General features: G+C 53.0%; 2 protein-coding genes across 2 annotated transcripts; one reads left to right on the top strand and one right to left on the bottom strand.

Moving 5' to 3' along the window:
- Window positions 1-199: 199 nt before the first annotated feature.
- On the bottom strand, window positions 200-8,714 carry SMCR8 (SMCR8-C9orf72 complex subunit). Its single transcript, XM_086621991.1, has 2 exons — window positions 6,357-8,714; window positions 200-3,796 (listed from the first exon to the last, which is right to left on the bottom strand). The coding sequence occupies exons 1-2, from the start codon at window positions 8,711-8,713 to the stop codon at window positions 3,343-3,345; spliced, it is 2,811 nt and encodes a 936-aa protein (XP_086478117.1). The 5' UTR covers window position 8,714; the 3' UTR covers window positions 200-3,342.
- An 899-nt stretch (window positions 8,715-9,613) lies between these two features.
- TOP3A (DNA topoisomerase III alpha) lies at window positions 9,614-21,090 on the top strand. Its single transcript, XM_086621990.1, has 19 exons — window positions 9,614-9,814; window positions 10,974-11,033; window positions 11,861-11,934; window positions 12,593-12,668; window positions 13,203-13,311; window positions 13,611-13,754; window positions 14,296-14,466; window positions 14,679-14,779; window positions 14,916-14,990; window positions 15,107-15,189; window positions 15,309-15,516; window positions 15,685-15,870; window positions 16,292-16,421; window positions 16,838-16,951; window positions 17,032-17,197; window positions 17,632-17,775; window positions 18,067-18,189; window positions 18,503-19,215; window positions 20,252-21,090. The coding sequence occupies exons 1-19, from the start codon at window positions 9,629-9,631 to the stop codon at window positions 20,428-20,430; spliced, it is 3,042 nt and encodes a 1,013-aa protein (XP_086478116.1). The 5' UTR covers window positions 9,614-9,628; the 3' UTR covers window positions 20,431-21,090.
- The last annotated feature ends 1,404 nt before the right edge of the window (window positions 21,091-22,494 follow it).

Here is a 22,494-nt window from a genome sequence, read left to right as displayed (position 1 = left end):
CAGCCAGAGTCTTCCAAAGCAGGAAAGCAGAGGAGGAAGGAAAGGGAGTGCTGCCCTCCCGGCCAGGCAGCAGGCGGCCACAAGAGACCTTTGCTCCGATGGATTCTCGGTCAGGATTAAAGCCTCTTCTTCCTGATGGGAAGGAGCCGGAGGCAGGAGCATGCTGGCAGCACTCACGCGGGCAGGTGCCAGCCACGCAGGGCACCGCTGGCACTCGCGGCGGGAGGGCTGGCGAGTATTGCCACGAGGAACCTGCCCTGCTCGGGTTGGAAGGGTGGCGGGGCGGCAGCGCGCGGGCGGTGTGGTGCAAACCCAGGCAGACACGTGCCAGGGTTTGCCACGGGAGCCGTTAGTGCGGAGAGCGTAATTCTTACAAGTCTGCTAATATTGGAAACCAGTGAGGTAACGCAGCAAGGATGAGGAAAACGTCTTAAAGTGCCGATGTGGGGATCTTTCCTGTACAGGAGCGGAAGGTCGGGCAGAGAAATCACTGAGAAAAGCAGAATTCAGCTCCCAAACCCCCAGCTGCACGCGGCCTCCCCCCGATTTCTGCCGCTGTTATGGTGCCACAAGCAGCCAGGGCAGCCTGGGCTCCGGCTGCACCGAGTTGCCGCAGCCCGACATAACTCTCCCTTTCTGAGTCCAAGCTCAGAGGTTACCCTGCCATGAGCCAGCTTCAGGAGGACAAGTACTCCAAGGTGTGTTTCCCCTCGGCTCCTGTTTAATAGCTGACTCCCAGATAGCGCAGAGCTCCCGTTTGGAAACGGGCAACGGTGCCAGCAAAGCCCCCAGGGCATCCTCCCAAATCAGAGCTGCTTCCTGGTGGAGATGAAGCAGGTCAGACAGGTGGTAGTGCAAGTATTGCTCAACACAGCCTTGCGTGTCAGATACTACAGGTTGGATCGAGGGAGCAACGAGAAGTGAGCCATTTACCAATTTGTGAGCGCAGTAGAACACCACAGGTAGAGACCACTGCGACTAAGAGAAAAGCCAACACTGATCATCCACCTTGCTCTGCCATTCTGTGCTCTCAACCCAGAGGAAGACATAGGTGAGTCAGCAGGAAAAAAGTTCGTCCCTCCCTCCTCAAACCCAAAGAGCATCAGGTTGTTTTCCAGCAGGAAACAAGCTCCTGTGATGAGCCCTTCTCCAGAGCTGCAGGTCAGGCAGGACACGGTGTCACCTGCATTCCTCATTCACTGAGGCACCTCTTCCCCCAGGGAATCTCGCCCCAGCTTTAGTGGGGAAGCCACTCGGGCGCACGCGAGTCCCTTCCGAAAGCAGGTGTTTCCCACGGACACAGAGGTCTTCCACCAGCAGACTCAGTGCCCACGCGACAGGAGGGCAGGGTTAGGAAAGGAGAAGGCCTTTAAACACGCTGTGAAGGCGTGCAGCCCCGCACACAGGCACAGTCACCTGCGGCGACGGCGCGCTGCTTCCCACCTGTGACCTAAAAACACCATCGCAGGCAACCCCTGACCGTGGAAATCCCTCTGGAGAGCACCACGAGCGGGCCTCGCTGTAAGCCACCAGGAACATTCAAAACAGTCTTCCTGCTCTCTTGGCTAACACCTCCCGCACTGCCCCAGAGAGCCCTTGCCAGGCGAGACAAACAGGTGGCAGCAGTACTGAGCGTGGATGCTGGTGCCAGACGCCAGCTTCCCCATGGAGCCTCCCTGCCTTCGGGACACAGATTTTGGAGCAGAGCCGTTCTTACGGCAAGTTTCAGCGGGGTCTAAGCCACAAAACCCCAGTCCCTACCCAGAGACCTTCCCAGGCACAGAGGGAACATCCCATTCATCTCCAGCACTGCCTCACACCATCACAATCAACAGAGGTTTGAAAAGAAACCCCGAACCAAACAGCTCATTGGGTCATCTCCTACGATCTCAGTGTCCTCACCCCATCACCAGAACAGCGATAACAAGAAATAAACCGAAGACTTTCGTTCCTAGCAAGGCTCTTCTTGCTTAGAAGTACCAGGGGGGCTGCGACTGTCACACGGCACCGAGCAGAGCGGACTGCAGACTGGCACCAGTGGCCAAGGAGCAGCATCTCCTACAAGACTCTGGAGGGAAGCGCTGTGCCCAGGCACAAAGCTTTCAACACTGACAGAGACAATCTGGGGGCATCACCGCGCCGGTGGCACCACCTTTATGGCACAGGCAGCAGGAAAGTCCTCAGCATCCAGGCTCAGAGAGCAGCGATTCTGCCCTGTCCAGAGCTGTCCCAGGAGAAGCAGCCGAGACACGATGAAGGCTCGGCCAGAGGCAGCATGCAGCAATGCTGACCCTGCTTTACCACACAGCACAAAAGTCAACTCCCCGACAAAAAAAAGGAAGAAACTATTACGGATACAGCACGGAATCCAGTACATTCATCCCTGATGTCTCCTGAGCACCAGTATCTCACCAGCCTGCTCTAACAGCCTGCTGTCTCACAGCGTAGCTTCTGCTCAGTTGTGCTGTTCATTTCCCCATCACGGAACACACCTAAAAACGAGGGTCCCCCCCACTCTACCTCACAGGCTCTGAGGATTCCCAGTCGTCCTCCCATCCCTCTTGGAGGCCACCCAGCAAGCGGGATGTGACAAACGAACAAGGCACAGTGCTCTACATTCACAGCAGGAGGCACCTCAGTGCCCACCGGTGTCAAGGAGCCCGTCCACGTTCCAGATTTTAACAAAGCTGAGAGAAACCAGCAAACGCTTTCTGGAGAGAAACGCGTGTGCTTCTCTGCGCTCCCACCTGCCCAGGGACAACTTGGCCTGGGAAACGCCAGGAAACTCAGAAAAATGCAGGAAGGGACACACCATCCGCTGCTGCTGTGCACAGATGGGTAACTGCAAGCTGCCACCCTGCGAAGGAGCTCCTGAGCGACACTCATGTGGACATCAGTGGAGCAAAAAACTCCACGTGGCCTTTACATCTTCCCTCTGGCCACCACCCTGGCTCCGTGGAAGGGACCAACAGCATTCAGGGCTCTGGCAGAAGCACGCGGAGCGCGGTGTCGTTTTGGAGGCTGCACGCTAATAAATATTGATCCCCAAGACAGCCCACCTCTCTCCACGCCACAATCCCCCTGGGATGCTGCCACGATATGCTTTCAAAGTTAATAGTGCCTCTTGTAACATTGAAAAACAGCGTGCCCGGTGTTTTACGTGATGGAACATCGACATTCCTGGCTCCGGGGAACCACACAGAAATCCGGCCCCTCAGACACTGATTTCTGCGGAGCGGAGACGCTCCTTCGCCCCTTCCCGAGGTATGAGAGCTACTGCAGACAGCACCGACGTCAAGCACGGATGATCCTTGTACGCAGGCAGACAGCCCACACGCCAGGCTAGATTTTGTACAAAAAGCTGGGAACGTAGTCAAATCTGAGCAGCGGGTTCGCCCCCCGGCCTGGCTCCTGAACGTACTGCAGCTTCAGCAGCTCAGCTAAATACTGGACAATCTTGACATCTTCATTGGCGAGGCCCAGCTGAAGCTTCAGAAAGTTCATCCTGCGACGCACGACCGACTCCTCCGGTTCCCGTTCGCTGATGGGAAGGTGCAAATGATGGCAGAAGGTGAAGAGGAAGGCTTTTGAACACAGCTGGGTGAGGATGCTTTGGACGTGCATGTAGTAGGTGCTTCCCCGCTTGATCTGCGTGCGGTGGTCTGCCAGCCGGGGCACCACGGTGCCTTTGTAGAGCGGGCAGCGGAGAGTCTTGCTGTCGGCGTCCAGAATGCTGACGTAGCGGCTGTACCGGCTCAGGGCGTGCAGCACGTTCACCCCCGCAGGAGACACCGTCCTGAAACGGCAAGGAGAGGGGTCATGGCTGGAGGGCACCGGGCAGTTCAGCAGCAGACTGTGTCCGTGCCCCCATATGGCACCTACCTTCCCTCTAGCTCATGAGCTGCTGCAAGAGCCGCCGTGAACAAATACATCCTAGCATGGAACAGGATGGCCAGTCGGTCTCTCCAGCCTGACAGATCCCAAAGAACCTCGATCCCCTGGATCCCCACATGCACTGATCCACTCCGTGTGTATGCCACTTCACAAACCGCTGCACTCTGGGGCAGCTTCCTCCCTCAGCAACATGGAGAGGGGGCGATAGGACCAGCCAGGCTCTTCTCAGTGGCATCCAGTGACAGAACAAGGGGAAATGGATATAAGCTGGAACACAGGAGGTTCCACTTAAACATGAGGAAGAACTTCGTCCCAGTAAGGGGAACAGAACACGGGAACAGGCTGCCCAGAGAGGTTGTGGAGTCTCCTTCTCTGGAGATGTTCCAAACCTGCCTGGACACGTTCTTGTGTGATCTGATCTAGGTGGTCCTGCTCCGGCAGGGGGATTGGACCAGATGATCCTTTGAGGTCCCTTCCAATCCCTGACATTCTGGGATTCTGTGACCTCTCTGGTGAACAGAAGTAAATGTTATGGCAGCTGGTAGCTTCTGGATGTGACAACAGGGACTTGGAAACCCAAACCAGACCCCTCTGCCAAGAGCTCCACTTTCCCCCCATACTGCTGGAGCTGCTCCGAGGTGGCCAACGCCCTGAGCGGAGCGAAACCACCTGCCCTTCTTTTTAAAAGGGAATCATCCTTAAACCACGATATTCCCTGGCTGAGCCTGGGCGTTTTTCACGCAGGTGCAAACCCGCAGCACGTTCACAACACAATTATCCACCAAGCCTGAGTTAATGCTACTGAAATGCAAACGCCAAGCGCCCACACAAACTCTTCCTTCTGCTCCTCAGCTCCAGGTGGTTTGGCTGCGATACAGCTCCCAAACCCACCTGCTGGTGCCAGGGCTCCCCCTGTGCCCAGGCAGTGGCTGGCCTTAGGAGACAGAGTACCCGGACTGGAATAATTAATTGAGCCCCTAAGTTCCTTCCAAAAGCACCTACATCAGACTCACCACTTAATTAGCGATCCACGGAGGAGAGTTTAAATGACTGACACATGTTACAAACAGTTCTTAAAAAAAAATAAAAATAAAAAAGGCTTTTGTTTATAAAAACTGCATCTACCCACAAACATTGAGCAACGAGTAAACGCTCAGGGCTTGTAAAAACCTCACCAACAGACAGAGGAGGTTGGAAGCAGCTCTTGGCAGAGCTGTCGTCCTGCCTCACGAGCGCAGAAACGAGGGTGAACTCACAGCTTAGGGTAATTTCGTCACCCACAGCCCCCAGCAGCAGCCCAGAACGCAGATTTCTGTATTTCATTTGTCATGCTGCTCAGGAACACTCTCCCAGGAGCTGTTCCAGCCCGGCTCTGAGCAATGGGCATCACTCTGACTCGTGTCTTCCACGCTGGTGGCAGCAAGGGCTGTTCCCTGCCATGGCTGCACTCGAGGCGCCAAACGCACCCGAACACAAAGAAAATCCTTTTCATACCAGTAACCAAGGAAGGGCCAAAATCTTGAGAGCTGAGCAATGGCTATTTGCTAATATAATTTCAGGACCGCCGTTCCCCACACCAGTATGCCTCCACTGACACACAGCCCGAGGTGCTGGCACTCTGGTTTCTGACCTACCCACCTCACTGGCAGCACATCATCTCTCCATCGGGGTCCACAAGGAAGAACCCTCCCCACACCAAAGCATCCAGTTCAAAACCAGAAGTGTGGCTAGAGGAGTTTCGGCAGGAGGCAGGGAAAGCAGAGCTCGCAAGGGGACTCTGGCAGCACGCTGTGACCAGATCGACCAGCAGGACTCACTCAGTGCTTTGCCAGGGTAAGACCTAAACCAGAGGGAAACCTCCTGGCCGAATAACCAGTATGAGCCAGGCAGCAAGCACCCAGCAGATGTTCTAAAAGATTAACTCACAAGTGAGGCTGGATATCAAGAGACAGACAAATCACAGAATCGTCTGGTTGGAAGAGACCCTCAAGATCATCGAGTCCAACCGTTCCCCCTGCACTGTCAGGGTCCCTAAACCATGTTGCTCAACACCAAATCCACACGGTTTTTAAACACCTCCAGGGATGGGGACTCCACCACCTCCCTGGGCAGCCTGTTCCAATACTTCACAACCCTCTCTGTAAAGAAATTTTTCCTGATATCCAACCTAAATTTCCCCTGGTGTAACTTGAGGCCATTCCCTCTCGTCCTGTCGTTCTTAACGTGAGAGAAGAGCCCGACCCCCATCTCCCTACAACTTCCTTCCAGGTAATTGTAGAGAGCGGATCTCTCTACAAAACCCCCTCCCTTCCACAAATGCATCCCATAGGCAGAAACCCACGGCAGCTGCGCAGGGGATTAGACAGAGACCTTCCCTGAGCCCCAATTCCCCTCTGAAATTCCCACTTGGGAGATGAAGTTTCTACCACGCGCCTCAAGAAGCAAGCAGATCCTCGATTTACCTCTGGAGTCCGACCAGCTTCCACTTCTGGAAGTCCACCACGTGCAGAGGGAAGGTGACCCAGTGCTTCACGGGCTTGGCGCCAGCACTGCAGCTCGGCACGAAGATGGAGAGCGCCGTCACGAGCTTCCTGACGATCGCCTCCTCCTCCCCCAGCACGACCAGCGTCCGCCCGCTGAGCAGGGAGAAGATGGCGGGGTGGGCGAAGGGGTACTGCCTGATGAAGCGCAGCGCGTTCTGGCCAGCCTTCTTCTTGTGCCTGTCGCCCGCCGGGCAGGTGGGGCGAGCCGGAGAGGGGGTCCTGTCGGAGCAGGTGGAGGCAGTGCTGCTGATGTGGCTCGTGGAGTCTGAGCACTCATCCAGGCTGCTCCTGCTGACCTCCCTGCTGCCCGCCAGGTAGCGCGAGTCAAGGTCATAGGGAAGGAGCCCCCCCGAGACGCTGCTGTGGGAGGGGGAGCCCCCGAAATTCCCGGACAGCCCCTGCTCAGCCTGCCGGTACGGCTGCGGGGGGATCCTCACCACCCCATCCTCGTCGCACGGCTTCTGGCCCAGCTCTGGCAGGGGCTCCAGGAAGCCAGGACTTTCCTTCCCGATACAACAGGCAGAATCGACCTGTGCGAAGTCTTCCTGGTTTGAAACATCTTCTCGCTCGTCGGCGTCGCCCGGGCTCAGCGTGGGGGTGAAGCGGAGGCCGCCCTCGTCATCATCCGCGTAAGGTTCCTCGTTAATGGCACTTGGGTAGCTCGCTTTGAAATCCTCTGGGATGAGCGCCTCGGAGGGGCACGTGCTGAGAACCTCGATGCTGTCCTCGCTGACGGTCCGCCGGCTGCCCACCTTGCTCCTGCCCGCCTGGGGGCTGGGGCTGACGGGCAGGCTGGCCTGGCTCTCCGATTTCGTCAAGCCAGACGCCGACTTCTCCGTTCCGAGAACCTCGATGCTCTCGCCGCTGCTGATGCTGCCTTTAATATCTGCATCCAGATAGTCCAGGTTCTCCTGCGGTTCGAACGTCACTGGCTCAGTCATTTTGGGTTCCTGGGAGTCTTGGATTTCCTGCTCCATCTTGATGGGCACGCACTCCACACTGGACTTGTAGGATCCCAGGCTGATGACCACTTTAGGAGCAGAGGACTCTTCCAGACACTTCCCCTCGACGGTGTCTTGACCGAGCTGCCCCCGGCAGCCTCTGTACTGTTTTTCAGGTGGTTTTTCATCCAGAAAAGAGAGATCCTCAAAGAGGAAGTTCGTAATGCTCTGCTGCTTCAGGAGCGCCCGACTGATCTGGTCTGTCAGGAGGTAGCACACGTCACCTCTGAACGTCCTCTCGATCTGGTGCAACTGGTCAAGGGTTTGGGTGAAGAAATAAACATCACAGAGCTCCTCCAGCGTCTTCAGCTTCTTGTCAAAGCATTTGGCGGACTTGGCTTTGATGAGCTTGGGGGTGTAGGACGGCATGTGGGCATAAAGGTGCGTTTCGCCGGGCTCGGCAAGGTCGGAGGTAGTCAGGTCCGGATCGCGGCCCGTGCCGGCCGGGTCCAGCGCACAGTCTGGCTCGTAGGGGTGGAAGTCGGACTCCTTCAGCTTCCTGTAGGGATACGACCTGATCTGTTTCAGCAGATCTTGGTGCTCGATGATAGACTTCTCCACGCTAGCCAGCTCGTTGGCCTTCTCGATGGCTTGTGTTGTGTAATACCCTTTGTCGTTGGCTTTCTTCTGTATCTCCGTTTCGTTGTGCAGGACGGTCCTGGTGTAGTCGAGATCTTTCAGCTTCTTTTCCAGTTCGTTAGCAAAAGCTTTCCTGTTCCCTGTTTTCAGGCACTCGGAAGCTTTGGAGAACTCTGCAGAGAGTTCCTGGAACTGCTGCATGATTTTGTGCTCGTCAGCAGAAATGTAGGCCATGCAGAAGGGCCTCACGAAGCCCCTGGCTTCCAGATCGTAGAGAGTCAGGTGGTGGACGTAGGCGAAAGCCCCCTCCTTTGAGTCCCCCAGCACCACCTTGGAATCCTCCACGAAGTTCAGCTTCGGGTAGGCAGAGCCGGGAGGGTGCCCCACGAAGGACGCCTGGTAATCCACAGACATGATCCGCAGGGAAAAATAGTTGAGATCGAAGGTGCCCGACACCTTGGCGTCATTGGGGATGGTCAGCAGGGGCTGCGGCCCCACCTGCTCCGAGAACTCGGAGATGAGGATGAAGTCCCGGGTGAACTTGGCGCTGGCGGCCCTGGCCCAGGGGTTGGCACCGTGGCTGGCGAAGGGGAAGAGCGGCACCGAGTACTCCTCGGGCAGCGGCGGCTCGCTGCACAGCTCCTCCTCCAGCTCCTCCTCGCGGGTGAAGGCCACCACATCAGGGGCGCCGATCATATTTCCCGCAGGAGGGGGCCGACATGGGGCAGCGAGGCCCCCCCCGCTCCCCCCCGGTCCGCCCCCCGCCGCCGGGCCCCGCGGGAGGCCCCGCCGCCGCCTCACGCCTCCGCCATGGCCGGGGCTGCCCCCGCTCAGCCGCCGCTCTCCTCACGGGCGCCGCGGCCCCGCAGCCATCTTGGGATCACATGATGCCGCGACCTCTCACCCCGCCACCCGGAAAAGAAGCCGCCGCCTCGCCCTTTGCAGCACTTTTTTTGCTTTGTTTTTGTGGGGTTTTTTTTAACCTCCGCCATCCCTTGGCGTTCCTTAACCCCGGCGGTAACAGCGAACCGAGACGGGGCGGCGGAAAACTACCGAGGTGTGCCGCGGGGCATCTTGGGAGCTGTAGTTCTCTCCCTTCACTACGGCGCTTTACGGCAGGACGTGACAGCGAGGGAAAGCGCGTCGCGTCCCGCCGCTTTTTGCGACAGAGCGAGCGCGGGAGTGAGGGCGGTGGGTGACGGGAGCCCGGCCGGGGGCAAACCGGGGGGGGAACGGGTGAGGGGGAACCCGCCGGCGGTGGGAGGGGGAGCCCGGCCGGGGGCGGCGGTGGGGCCGGCTCTGGCCGGAGGGAAGGACGTGGCAGAGCGGGGGGCGCCGGGCGGAACCCCCCGGGCGGAACGGGCCGGGCAGAACCCCCCGGTTGGAGCCCCCCGGGCAGCCCTTCCTGGCGCGGGGAGAAGCCCCCTCCAGCCCCGAGGGGGCTGCGCTGGCAGCGGGGCTGCAGGTGCCCCGGGCCGCTCCGGCGCCGCCGGTTCGAGGCCGGTCAGCACCGTGCGGGCACGTTCAGCGATCGCTCTCCCTCCCCGGCAGGACCCGCGGACACAGCAGCATGCCCCGGCCCCGCGGGAGCTCTCGCCGTCCCCGGTGGTGATGAACTTTCCAGCGAGGCTCTTGGCCACCCGCGGGGCCAGGATGCTGCTGCAGCCCCGGCGCCTCTTCTCCCGGGCGGCGGAGGACGTGGCGCTGCAGAGGATCCGGAAGGTGCTGTGCGTGGCTGAGAAGAACGATGCTGCCCGAGGGATTGCGGATCTGCTCTCCAACAGCAGGATGCGGCGGGTAGGGACACGCCACGTCTCCTCGCTGCTTCCTGACGCGTGGACAGGTCCGGCTGGAGCAAGGCAGCTCACCAGGGCCACTGCGCAGCGCAGTCCTGGTCTGGGGTGCCACCCATGTCTTGTGTGGTAGCCCCAGCCCGGTCTGCAGAGCGTGGCACAGGCAGTTCACACCGGCACCTGCAACACCTTGCACTGCTTTTGCCTCGGGCTGTTTCTGGCTGCTCTCTTTTGTGGACGAACACACCTCGCCCAAATGTATTTAGGAGTCCCGGACCCCCTTTTCCATGTTACTTAAGTCCTGTTGGAATTCGGCTCCCCAGCTGCACTCACTCTGCCCAGACTGCCCGTTCTAGGCACCGAGCTGGGCTCCCTGTGCCATTCCTGGCTTTGCAGTGTGTGCAAAAGGCTTCAGGAACGGAAGCCATCCGTTGGCAGGTGTTTCCCAATCAAAAAGCGCTGCTTCTGCAGCGTCAGCAAGTGTCAGGGGGTTGCTGAAGTTCACATGGTAAGGCAAGGATGGTCTGTGGTTTGGAGAAAAGGAGTTCAAAGATCTCTCTGCTGATTTGCTGTGTGACTTTTAAAGGTTTGCATAATTGCTTGGTGTTCCCAAGCTAAGGAACTAGAAGTTGCTTCTAGACCAGAATTCTGTTTGAATGAAAGGTGTTACTGGGAACCTGAGCGCTGACCCTTCTAATCAGGAAAGACATCGTCCTGCTTCTGGGGAAAAAGCAGCAAATTCCCAGTCTAGAAACTTCCATGAGTCTCAGTGAGGTGGAAGGTGGTCTTGGGGACCCAGACCTGGTGCATTAATTGTCATTTGAAGCAGGCCAGTTGTTTGTCAGGATCGTAACTGGCCAGCCCCATTCAACAAATGTGTTCTTCACTGTTTGTTGTCACTATCCCTGGGGAGATCACCCTGGCATCCCCTTCAGGCATGGTTTAAAATACTCTTACATTGGAAAGCACCATCTCAACTTCTCCATAAATGATACAGGCGGTTTCCATTCACCCCACCTTGCTTTTGTGTTGGCTACAGCACTTGGTTTTCGCTTGCCTCATGCTTCCCTGTGCTCTGTCATAACAGCATGTACAAAACGAGGTGGAACGTGTTTGGTTTCTGTTAGGAGCCAGAAACTCAGCAGCTTTCCTTTTACTTCCAGCGAGAAGGGTTTTCCAAGTTCAACAAGATCTATGAATACGACTACCAGATGTTTGGCCAGGTAGAGTTTTCTTTCCTTCTACTGCTGGTTTAGAGAAGTGCAAAATAGTAATTACTAAAAGCTGTTTATCAGAAGTTACGAAACGTATCCAGTGACAGGGATGTTTTATCCAGAGATGAGGAAGAGTCAGATGTTCTTTTCTTGGCTCAACCACTGACTTGTTTTGTTGCTTTGAGTCTTTCAACTCTCTGGTTTTATGACAGTCAAAAATACGTTGCTATTTAGAATTGGGAGCTTCCTACAAAAATTGAGGATAATCATAGAATCACAGAATGGTTTGGGTTGGAAGGGACCTCAAAGATCATCTAGTTCCAACCCCCCTGCCATGGGCAGGGACACTCTCCACTACACCAGGTTGCCCAAAGCCTCATCCAACCTGGCCTTGAACACTTCCAGGGATGGGGCAGCCACAGCTTCTCTGGGCAACCTGTGCCAGTGCCTCACCGCCCTCAGAGTGAAAAAATTTTTTTCTTATATCCAATCTAAACCTCCCCTCTTTCAGTTTAAATCCATTGCCCCTTGTTCTATCACTACACGCCCTTGTCCAAAGCCCCTCTCCAGCTTTCCTGTAGCCCCTTTAGGCACTGGAAGGTGCTGGAAGGTCTCCCTGGAGCCTTCTCTTCTCCAGGCTGAACAGCCCCAACTCTCTCAGCCTGTCAATCTAAGGCCATAATTTAACTGTCAGTAGAGACAAGAGCTTGTTATGATACAATAGCAGGAAGGAGGTGTCACTGATTGTGTAAACTGAGAACTGCATCAGGATCTTGGGGCTCTGGGTAGTTTTTGGCAAACGATGGGCACTAATTACCTTGCTCTGTCCCCTGCAGAACGTTACCATGGTGATGACATCCGTGTCGGGACACTTGCTGGCTCATGATTTCAAGCTGCCATTCCGCAAATGGTCAGTGCAGGAAGGGGGGCTGGCTGTCATCTTCTGCCTCCAGCCCTGACCTGAGCAGGGCACTGCGAGTTCAAAGGCCAGGGAGTCGGCAGGGACTCCGGCACCACGTGCAGAGCAGAGTGATGAGCACCAAATTTTGTATAGAATAGCTAAAATATTGTTTCAAATTACTGTCTTAGAGTGCTAAAAGACCCCGAGTCATAACACTGGTTAAAATACATGAAGGCAGACCTAAGGAATTAAACTGATTCTAAAACTTGGTTGATGTTTTTATGTTCTTTGTTCAGGGAGGAGCTGCCCTGGAAGTGAGGTGCTTTCTCTGGCTTCCATCCTCTTTGTTCTCTGTGCTTCACATAAGAGAAGCTGCTTGGTTAGGGCTGCCTTCCAGATTTGCTCTTTCGTCTGGTTGCTTTTTGGTTCTGTTGGTTTTTAAGTGCAACTCCACATTTCACGTGAACTCTAAGTTCAAGTTGTCTTGAAGTTCTCAAGTTGTCAAGTTCTCTAAGTTCTCAAGTTGTCTAAGACGAGGCCTGTAGTAAAATATATTATTAATTCCAGTACTTGAGCACCACTTCCTCACGAGACAGCAGTAGTTACTGTCTCACAGCATACATTTGAGTTTTTGTTATGCACAAAACGTTTATCCTCTGTTTACCAGGCATAGCTGCAACCCTCTAGCTCTTTTTGATGCTGAAATCGAGAAGTATTGCCCTGAAAATTACATGGATATCAAGGTAAGTTGTTTTTAAGAGTTTCCCTGGAGCTCTGAGTTCAGAGATTAGTTCTACAAATACTGTCTCGGACAGGAGGAGGATTGTAGCTTTATCCTTAATGTCTAAGTTCTAGAATTTAGTAAATTCCTCCTGCATTTCCTAATATATGCTGTTCATTTGTGACACTGAAAGTCTCCTGCTCGTGTACACTTGCACACGTTGTAAAGGAACAACTACTGTGCTAAAAGTAGAAATGTTTTTTCCAGCAAGGTGGAGTAGGTAATTGCATTTCAATTACACAAAAAGTGATGTTTTCAGAAAACAGACCGTGGCGCAATCTGATCCAAGCCCTGCTTTTTAACAGAGTTAAATGTAAACAAATGACTCAATTCTTTTGAAAGCTGCCTCATCTCACGAGGGCCACAATGACAAAATGCTGTTGCAACAATCTATCTCTATGGATACACGTTGCATTTTATGTTCAGTTAGTGAGTCGTTCCAAAAATGACAAAGCAAGTGGCCTGGTGTGTCTCATTCTGTGTTTTCTCATCTCAGAGGACCCTCGAACGAGAAGTCCAGCAGTGCCAAGCTCTGGTGATCTGGACTGACTGCGATCGAGAAGGAGAGAACATCGGCTTTGAAATAATTCACGTTTGCAAGGCTGGTGCGTAGAGCATCTTCTTCATCCATCTGAGTTCCGTTAGAGTGCTGATTTAACAGGTATTGCTGCTCGGACATCTCGTGACAGAGGCATATTCTCAGTCGTACTGCATCCAGGTTAAATCTGTACCTCTGATAAATACATGACTCTGATAGATCATGAATACATTCAGCTCTTGGAAAGCTATAGAATAGCTTGACAGCACGCTCTTGCGAAGCAAGCTGTTTATTAGCTGCTCCTTTCCTTTAATGTTTGAGTCTCTCTGATATCTTTTGGTGTTTTTTTTTTTTAATGTCTGACAGTAAAGCCAAACCTCCGGGTTTTCCGAGCCCGTTTTTCGGAGATTACACTTCATGCTGTCAGAACAGCCTGCGAGAACCTCACCCAGCCAGATCAAAAAACCAGTGATGCCGTTGATGTCAGGCAGGAGCTGGACCTCAGGATAGGTACGTAAACACGCGCTGGACATGAGAGCAGGCTGCCAGCCTGAGCTGCTGCACACACCTCTACTGAAGAGCCAGAGCTTGGTAGGTAGGCAGGGGACAGCTTTGTTTTCAGTGTCTAGCTTGTTGTCTGTAAATACTTGAACTCCCTTAGACTGCTGTACAAACAGGCTAGCCAGCCATCGGGCTCTTCCTCGCTTCTCGTCTGACCACGTTGAATGCACATTGTTAAGCCCAGCGAGGGGTGTTTGGAAATCATCTGTCACTGTATCCTCAACACAAGGCAGAAATGCCCTCTGTAGTGTCGTAAATCAGATTTTTAGATCAGATACAACTAAATCACACCTTGTGTTTTACTGGAAACGTGCTCTTAGGAGCAAACATTAGGTTTATAGCTCATGCAGCAGTGACAGGCTTCTGTGACTTTTAGTCTTAAAATCAGAGTAAAATTAATACTCAGAGTATTAAAAAGAACCATCTGAAGTGTTGTGGTTATCCTCCAATGTTGTATTGCTCAGTTCCACTGTCTGTTTTGTTTTCCCAGGTGCTGCCTTCACCAGATTCCAGACACTGAGGCTCCGGAAGATCTTCCCTGATATTTTAGCAGATCAGCTCATCAGCTATGGTAGCTGCCAGTTCCCAACACTGGGCTTTGTAGTTGAACGCTTTAAAGCCATCCAGGCCTTTGTTCCTGAAGCCTTCTATAAAATAAAAGGTACGCTTGGGGAAAACAAGTCCTGGGCTCCATCTTAAAGGGCTTGACATGTTTAGAAAGGAAAAACATCAGGGCAACAAGCAAACAGTGCTGCAGAGGTGGTTTCCTCTTTGTTTGCCGCGACCCCTGAGCAGGATGAAAGTGGCCCCACTGCCTCCGCTGTCTTTCGGTTGTGTTACTGCTGTGTCACTCAGATCTGTTGTCCAACACAGTGACACATGATCATGAAGATGGCAATGTGGTCTTCAACTGGAAGAGGAACCGGCTCTTCAATCACACAGCGTGCCTGGTCCTTTACCAGATGTGCATGGAGGTAGGAAAGCTTGTAAATGGTTGTATAATCCAGTATCAGCCAAACGTTTCCTGCATCTGTCTCGCTCAAGATGTTTAAAGAACCGTTTGTGTAAACTCTTCAAGGAGATGTTGTGCTTTGCTTACTCTGTGTTTAGGATCCAGTAGCAACTGTTGTTGAGGTCGTGAGCAAGCCAAAGAGCAAATGGAGGCCCCTGCCCCTGGACACTGTGGTACGTTTGAACTGTGGCGAAAAGATTTAACGTGAAAGCAGCTTTGAAGAGATGTTTTACTCACCACTCTGAATTATGCACAAATACTTTCTTTCTTCTGGCTCCTCCCAACGCAGGAACTGGAGAAGCTGGCTTCCCGCAAGCTGAAAATAAACGCAAAGGAAACCATGAGAATAGCAGAAAAACTCTATACTCAAGGGTAAGAAAGCAAGACTTGGCTTGGTAAATTTAATTCTTTCAAAAATAAATGGTCTTTAGTCCAAAACGAGAAGCCTCTTGGAGCACCTCTTAAAGTGCTCTTCTGTCTTTCTTCTGAAGGTTCATTAGCTACCCCCGAACTGAGACCAACATTTTCCCCAAGGAGCTGAACCTTTCTTCCTTAGTACAACAACAAACACAGGACCCCAACTGGGGAGCATTTGCACAGAGGATTTTGGACGAGGGTGGGCCAACCCCTCGGAGTGGAACCAAAACAGATCAGGCTCACCCTCCCATTCACCCCACAAAATACGCCGCTAACCTGCAGGTGAGCTAAACAAAGGCAGGTACCTGGTTTGTGTTGCTTGATAAATAAAGATGGAATTCTCAATCGTACAGCCATTAGCACACTCTTGTCACCTGAGACCTCACTGATATTTCTTGACATCTCATTCGCACGGGAGGACGCTGACCCTGGTTTTCTGTTTGATATCAGGGCAGCGAGCAGAGACTGTATGAATTCATCGTGCGGCACTTTTTGGCTTGCTGCTCTCAAGATGCCAAGGGACAGGAAACAACTGTGGAGATCGACATTGCTAACGAGCGATTCATTGCTCAAGGACTAATGATCCTGGCCCGAAATTATCTGGAAGTCTATCCTTATGAGAAGTGGAGCGATAAGGTAATGCCCTTGAATAACGTAGACGGGAGAGGCTAAAGTTGGCTTCTCTGCCAACTTCACACCCCCCTACAGAACGTCCTTTGACAATTCCTGGCCCGTTGGCTGTTTCCCTTGGAGCCATCTCTGCTGAAAACCTGCGCAGCTTTATTGTGCCAGCTTTGGGTAGAGTCTTCCCATTCTGACACCACAGCAGAGACCATACAGGGTGGTGGGGTTGACTTTACTCACTAAGAGAAGCTGCAGTTGATGTTCCGTGGTCTCTCTGGCAGCTCATTACCAGCTAATCCTGAGGACCCTGAGACTGGATCTCCTCCAGAACAGGGTGCTGCACTATTACTGCACTGGCCTGCTGTTAGTGTGGCGTTTTGTCGTCAGTGAATGGACCAGAAGGCAGTTTCAAAGAGATTCTCCTTCCCTTCAGGTTATCCCAGTGTATCAGAAAGGGTCTCGCTTTCAGCCCACTACAGTGGAGATGGTGGATGGGGAAACCAGCCCTCCATTGCTCCTCACAGAAGCGGATCTGATTGCTCTCATGGAGAAACATGGCATTGGTCAGTATTGGCAGCATGGCCTTTCGCTCTTGGGAGAGCTTTGCTCATAAGGTTCTTCTCAACTTGTCTTAACACCAGTTCTGTCCCACCCTCAGAGTAGGGAATTCTCTAAGTGTCACTTCAAATAAGAAATCACTTAAATGTACAGAACAAAGGGATACTAGAGACCTGCAGGCAAAGTCCAAAGATCCTAAGGGGTCTGCAGAGTGCCTCCAGTTCGTAGGGAGATGTGCTATTTAGAGTCCAGGGTGTGCCTGCCAGCACATTGTTGGCTTCAGTACCACTGGGACATGAGGGCAGTGCTGCTTCTGGCCATAAGCTGTCTCCTCATCCCTTTAGCACCTTGCACTCCACACTAGGCAGAGGGGAAATCACTTCTTGGCACCAAATTCGACTAACGACCTGTCTGCTTTCAGGGACGGACGCCACTCATGCCGAGCACATCGAGACCATTAAGACGCGGATGTACGTGGGCCTTACAGCAGATCAGCGGTTCCTGCCAGGCCACCTGGGCATGGGGCTGGTTGAAGGTAAGGGCAGTGCCTGCTGGGAAGATGGCAAGTTCCTTACTCGCTCCTTCCTTTCACTTACCATGCGGGATGTTCCTCAGGCTATGATTCCATGGGCTATGAGATGTCCAAGCCTGACCTTCGAGCTGAGCTGGAGGCCGATCTGAAACTGATCTGTGAGGGGAAGAAAGACAAATCTGTAGTGTTGCAGCAGCAGGTCCAAAAGTACAAGGAAGTCTTCATCGAAGCTGTAGCCAGAGCCAACAAGTGAGTCCTGTCTTTGCCCTCTTCTGTTTGCTTTGCTGTTCTGGGAGGTGCTGACTTCTCATCTGGGGCTCAACCCGGAGTGGGATCCCATCACACTCTTTTCCTGGAGGTCCGCCCAGTGTGCGTAGACATTTGCATGGGAAGGGATGACTCGCAGCCTGGCACGCTGTCATGAGTTAGTGCCAACTAACTGCTCATCTTGGTTTAAACCCTTAAGATTAAATTCAGAGGTGGCTGAAGGAGATGGCAACACATACTGACCTCTTTCTTGTTGTATCCACATCTAGCCCATTCCAGAGGCGTGGTGCTGAACAAACATACTCTTGGAGAAGCTCAGAGGGGCTGTGTGGAGGGCAGCAGGTGCTGATTCACTGCAGTGCCCGATGGCTCTTTGCAGAGGAGGCACACGGGATGCTTTGCTTGTTTCTTTCCAGGCTGGACCAGGCCCTGGCTCAGTATTTTGGAGAAGCCACAGAAATTGCAGAGCAAGAGGAGGTCTACCCAGCAATGCCCGTTTCTGTTCGGAAGTGTCCACAGTGCAACAATGACATGGTCCTGAAGACCAGGAAGAATGGCGGGTCGGTGGTATTCCCTCTTGTAGAAAGTAGCCTTCAGTGTTGGTTTTGTGTTTTTCTGGGCATTGTTCATTTACCTCCCCTCTGCAGCAAGCATAAAAACTTAGACTGCAGCTAGCTAACTCCACCAGCCACATAAGCTGTGTGGGCTCAGCTGAACCTCTCTCTTGAGTACATATTTGCCCTTAAAAATTGTTGTTTTGACAATTTCTGATGGCTGAGAGGACAGGAGAACAGATCACTGACTGTCTTGACTTGGCCTCTTCTTCATCCGGTGCCTTTGTCCCACGGCAGGTTCTATCTCAGCTGCATGGGCTACCCAGCTTGCAAAGCTGCAGTCTGGTTTCCTGATTTTGTGCTGGACGTGGCCAGGGACGAGAGTGTCTGTGCTGTGTGTAAACCACATCCAGTTCACAGGTGGGTCATACCAGTTATCCCCTGGGGAAATGCAGCCCTTCAGACATAACATGTTAGCCATCAGGGCCAGAGACTTCCACAGGCTAGGCTGGGCAACCATTTTCTGTTCCAGCCTTGGAAAGCTGGAGCAGCACTCTCATGGCTTGGGCTAGAAAGAAGAGGGGTTGGGGAAAGTGCTGAAAGTATATCAGAATTTAAAAAAAAAATAAAAAATAATCAACTCCAAATTGAGGTCTGTTGATGAGAATTTAGATGAACTGGAAGACTTGTATTCTTTCCATTTAGAAAATTCTTTCCATTCCTTTCCATTTAGACTGAAGTTTAAGTTCAAGAGAGGCAGCGTTCCACCCATGATGCCCCTGGAGTTTGTTGGTTGCATCGGAGGCTGCGATGAGATGCTAAAAGAACTCTTGGACCTGAAGTATTTGCACAGGTCATCCCAGCCCGCATCGTCAGCCAGCCAGCAAGCCAGTCACTTGCAGGTCAACAACTCCTCTAACAGAGCTCATGGTGAAAGCAGGCACGCGAGAGGGACCACAAACCTGGCACCAGGACATCTGCTCTCCTTGAGCTCCACGAGAACACCCAGGCCTGCTCCTTCAGCTGCTCCCGATGACGGGAACGACGCGGTGGTGTGCAACTGCGGGAGCGACGCCCTGCTGCTAACCGTGTGCAAAGAAGGGCCCAACCAAGGCAGGCAGTTCTACAAATGCAGCGCCGGCGCCTGCAACTTCTTCCTCTGGGCTGATCAGCAGTCAGAGGACAGAAGCAACGAGGCTCCGCGGGGCTCTGCGCTGCCCCGGCCCTTTGCAGGAAGGGGCTCAGGAGGAGGGAGAGGCCCGGAGCTCTTTGGAAGCAACAGCTCGGATTCAGGAGGCGGCACAGTCTGCAGGTGCGACCAGCCCGCTGTCACGCGCACCGTCCAAAAGGACGGGCCCAACAAGGGGCGGCAGTTCCACACCTGCTCCAAGCCCCGAGAGCAGCAGTGCGGCTTCTTCCAGTGGGCAGATGAGAACGTGGCACCAGGTGAGGCTGGGCTGGGGGGGTGACGCACCGGCTGGAGGCTGTTCTTGAAGCTCAGCTGCGTAATGACGTTGTCACACGCGCGTAACGCCACCGCAGCGTGACAGCTCTTGTAGCAACTCATAACAGACGTCAGGTTTGTCTTTAGAACGTCTGTCAGCAGCATTATAGCACTTCAAACGTTGCTTGTGACGACTGAGTCTGGCTTACCTTTCCAAGTGCTAGCAGCGTATGACCTCATAGCACACATCTGAGTTTGAGCAGGATGCTTTGCTTCTACGTGCAGTAAGCTTGGGCGTCTGTCTGTCCGTGACATGTTGGATACAGCCCAGCACTCGCTTTCCAACAGTCTCTTTGGGAATTTGTCCTCCCAAATTATAGTGCTCAGCTTTGTGAGAGCTGTTACCAGCTCAGTTCGGAGTTGAAGCAGTGGCACCACTTTGGGAGATCTTAAACCCCATTCTGTCATGCCAGGGAAACTGCGCTGCTCCCTCTGCCCTAGTTTAGGAATGCTGTGAAAGGCCAAGTCTTGCTGAAGCTTTGATCAGAGGTGAGAAACGGAGTGTGGCTGCTGTGAAAAGATGCTGAAAACAAGTATGCATAAAATAAAAAAGTCACAAAATAAGGATGTGAAAGAAAGCACTGACACAAAGTGACAGTAAGCAAAGTACAGAGGTGGAGATATGGTCTGAGAGAGATCTTCAACACTGGCCGCCACCTCCTCCTCTCTCCTCCTTAGACATTTGGGCCTAAAGGGGTAGAATCAAGTTTTCCTCTGGCTTGTCTTGTTTCTGCTTCAGCTGTAGATCAGAGCATGCAACCAGGCAGATCAGTTTCCCTGTTCTTTTCCCACATTTCTCTAATGCTGCAAGACAAAAGGGTAACATTTAACTGCTTAGACAAGTCTGAATCAAGAGTAGCTTCAGGAATCTCAGTGGCTGGGATAGTAAAATCTTTGATCTGCCATTTTGAACTTATCTTCTCTTTCTCACCTACTTACATGTTCAAAGGTACTTAAATGCAAGTTGTTTCCCTCTAGGGCCTTCTGGAGATGTCTCTTTGAACCGCTTTGGCAGCAATGGATACTCAAGAGGGTTGGGAAGTAAAGCCAAGAGACCAAGCAGTCTCTCCTCAGGAGCCACTGCCAAGAAACCACGGACCTGTAGCATTTGCCACCAGCCTGGCCATACTAGGAAAACCTGCCCACAAAACCACTGAGCCTGGATGAACATCTCTTGAGAGCCTGAAAGGTCCGGAGGTTCGAGCTGCTACAGGAGCAACTACTGCTGAAAGGAACCGGAGTCTAGAAATGAGTCTGTTGAGTGGTTTCTGGAAGGGCTGGTTGCAGGTTGCTCCTGCCAAGGGATACCATCCTCACACATGCATTACATGTCTGGGCAGCAAGGGTTCAACCAGCTTTGGAAGGTGGCCCCACTACTGGTGTCAGCCTTTTGTTTTCAGCTGCACTTCTGCTGAGCAGATTGGGATCTAGTCCACCTGCAGCTCCCACTGTGACCTTTCTACGTGAGGAAGAGCTGGGTCCTAGCTGCTAGGACAGACACCAGGGCTGCTTACCTCTAGCTCAGTCCCTGGCTTTCCACAGGGTGGAATTTTAAGTTCACTTCCAAGTTGACGTTACGTGAGCAACATTCCCCTTTGTTTTTTTGTCAATGCCATACCCCTTACCTTGGTTGAGCCTGCCAGTGAAGGGGAGCCAGGTGCAGAGAAGCTGGATCTGGTGCTTGCCCTGAAAGGGAAGCTCAGCTGCAGTGCTTAGGAGAAGCCTTCGGTTTAGGCAATTCCTGAATTTGAAACCGAGTTCTTCCTCAAACTTTGAGACATGCCTCTGTGATGCTGCTAGCTAATGGAAGTTATTTTTGTCGGACTAATAAGTTTCTTATTAAAAGATTATTTAATTTTTAAATTTGATGCAGTGACATCTTAACTCTGCCTCATTATTTCTTCCTACTTAAAATAGTTAAGCTATTACTGTAAAAGCATCCACCCAAATCTTGCTCTTTCCATTCGCTGATCAGAACAATACAGAAGTTTTCTGGGCAGAAACTCCTCATGGTGTTATTTAGGAGTTGCAGAGGGGCAGGGAAAGTGGGTTTATCTCACCAGCTGCACCTGCTGTAGTGTTGCAGCCCAGGGACAGACAGCTGGTGAAATGAAGGGAGGTTCTGTTCTGCATTTAGTTTCAGCTGCACTCCCTGGGAAGCCAGGCTGCCTCCTCCCTCTCTGTGGGGCCTCCTCTACACCAAAGCAAGTAGATCCACAAGATTCCCGTGTCCTCTTCTGCCAGAGGACAGTGTTCAGGTTACCCACCCCCCCAAAGCCTCCAACGCTGCTCAGCACTCTGCTCCTTTGGGACATGGAGCACTTCCCCATGACATGCAGCACACGGAGCAGCCAGGATGGGCAGGAGGCTGAAGCACTTTCTGTGGGTACCTGGAAGCACAGGAGATCACAGCTTTAAGGTCTGCATGGGAGAGAAGAGCCTTTCACTCCGCAGCAGTCCATCGCTGCCAGGCCTCCATCTATGGAGTCAAGTCAGGAGAACTCCGGTTGCGTTTCCCTGTACCCCTCACTCCCATGGTTAACAGCTGTGGCCTAAAAATACAGACCTGCTGGCTAAAATTAACAGGATTACAAGGTTTGTAATGCAATCACGGAGCTGGCGAAAGCACGGCAGAAGCATCTGAACAGCAACAGCAGTGGGAAGCACACGTGCAGCACACAGGCAGCAGGGGAGGCGTTGCTGATGCCACCAGCTGCTACCAGCTTTCCTGGTCTGACCCTCAGAGCTGCTGGGTGCATGGCACAAGCTCGGTGTCCGGACAGCTCACGTGCCGCAGCCAGGCACGCTGCGGGCAAAGGGGTTTGGAAGAGGAGAAAGGCAGGACAGCAGGACAGGGTCTGACCACCACCAAGCTCTCCACGCAGGGTGGGCAACACCCTGGGCAGTTCTTGGGCATGCCATGGCAGCTGGGGGATCGTCTCAACCCTTACTGGGGGAAAGGAGACGAAACAGAGTGACACAAGAGAGCCAGTGTACGCAGGGAAGGTTTATTCTCAACGCTAACACCTAGGAAGTGGTTTGGAGGAACAAACTAAGTCATCTCCATACTGGGAAGAAAAGCATAGGTTGTTTGGGTTTTTTTTCCCCCCTCCCATAAACAAGGATCTGTAAATAAAACTAAAACTAAACCACAACGTGGTCACGTTGAAGTCCACAGGATTTCTCCATCTCCACCAGTGTGCAAAACCAGCTCTTCCCGC

Source organism: Tauraco erythrolophus, chromosome 17 (assembly GCF_009769465.1).
Source record: "Tauraco erythrolophus isolate bTauEry1 chromosome 17, bTauEry1.pri, whole genome shotgun sequence".
Classification (NCBI taxonomy): domain Eukaryota; kingdom Metazoa; phylum Chordata; class Aves; order Musophagiformes; family Musophagidae; genus Tauraco; species Tauraco erythrolophus.
This window is presented reverse-complemented; position numbering and strand designations above follow the sequence as displayed.

Bases quoted from the DNA above. Each gene is read 5' to 3' on its own strand.
- SMCR8 (XM_086621991.1), bottom strand. From the start codon at position 8,713: ATGATCGGCGCCCCTGATGTGGTGGCCTTCACCCGCGAGGAGGAGCTG. The intron at 3,797-6,356 runs GTAAATCGAGGA...TTGCCGTTTCAG, and splicing joins AAGCTGGTCGGACTCCAGAG to GACGGTGTCTCCTGCGGGGG.
- TOP3A (XM_086621990.1), top strand. From the start codon at position 9,629: ATGAACTTTCCAGCGAGGCTCTTGGCCACCCGCGGGGCCAGGATGCTG. The intron at 11,935-12,592 runs GTCAGTGCAGGA...TCTGTTTACCAG, and splicing joins AAGCTGCCATTCCGCAAATG to GCATAGCTGCAACCCTCTAG. The intron at 17,776-18,066 runs GTCGGTGGTATT...GTCCCACGGCAG, and splicing joins AAGACCAGGAAGAATGGCGG to GTTCTATCTCAGCTGCATGG.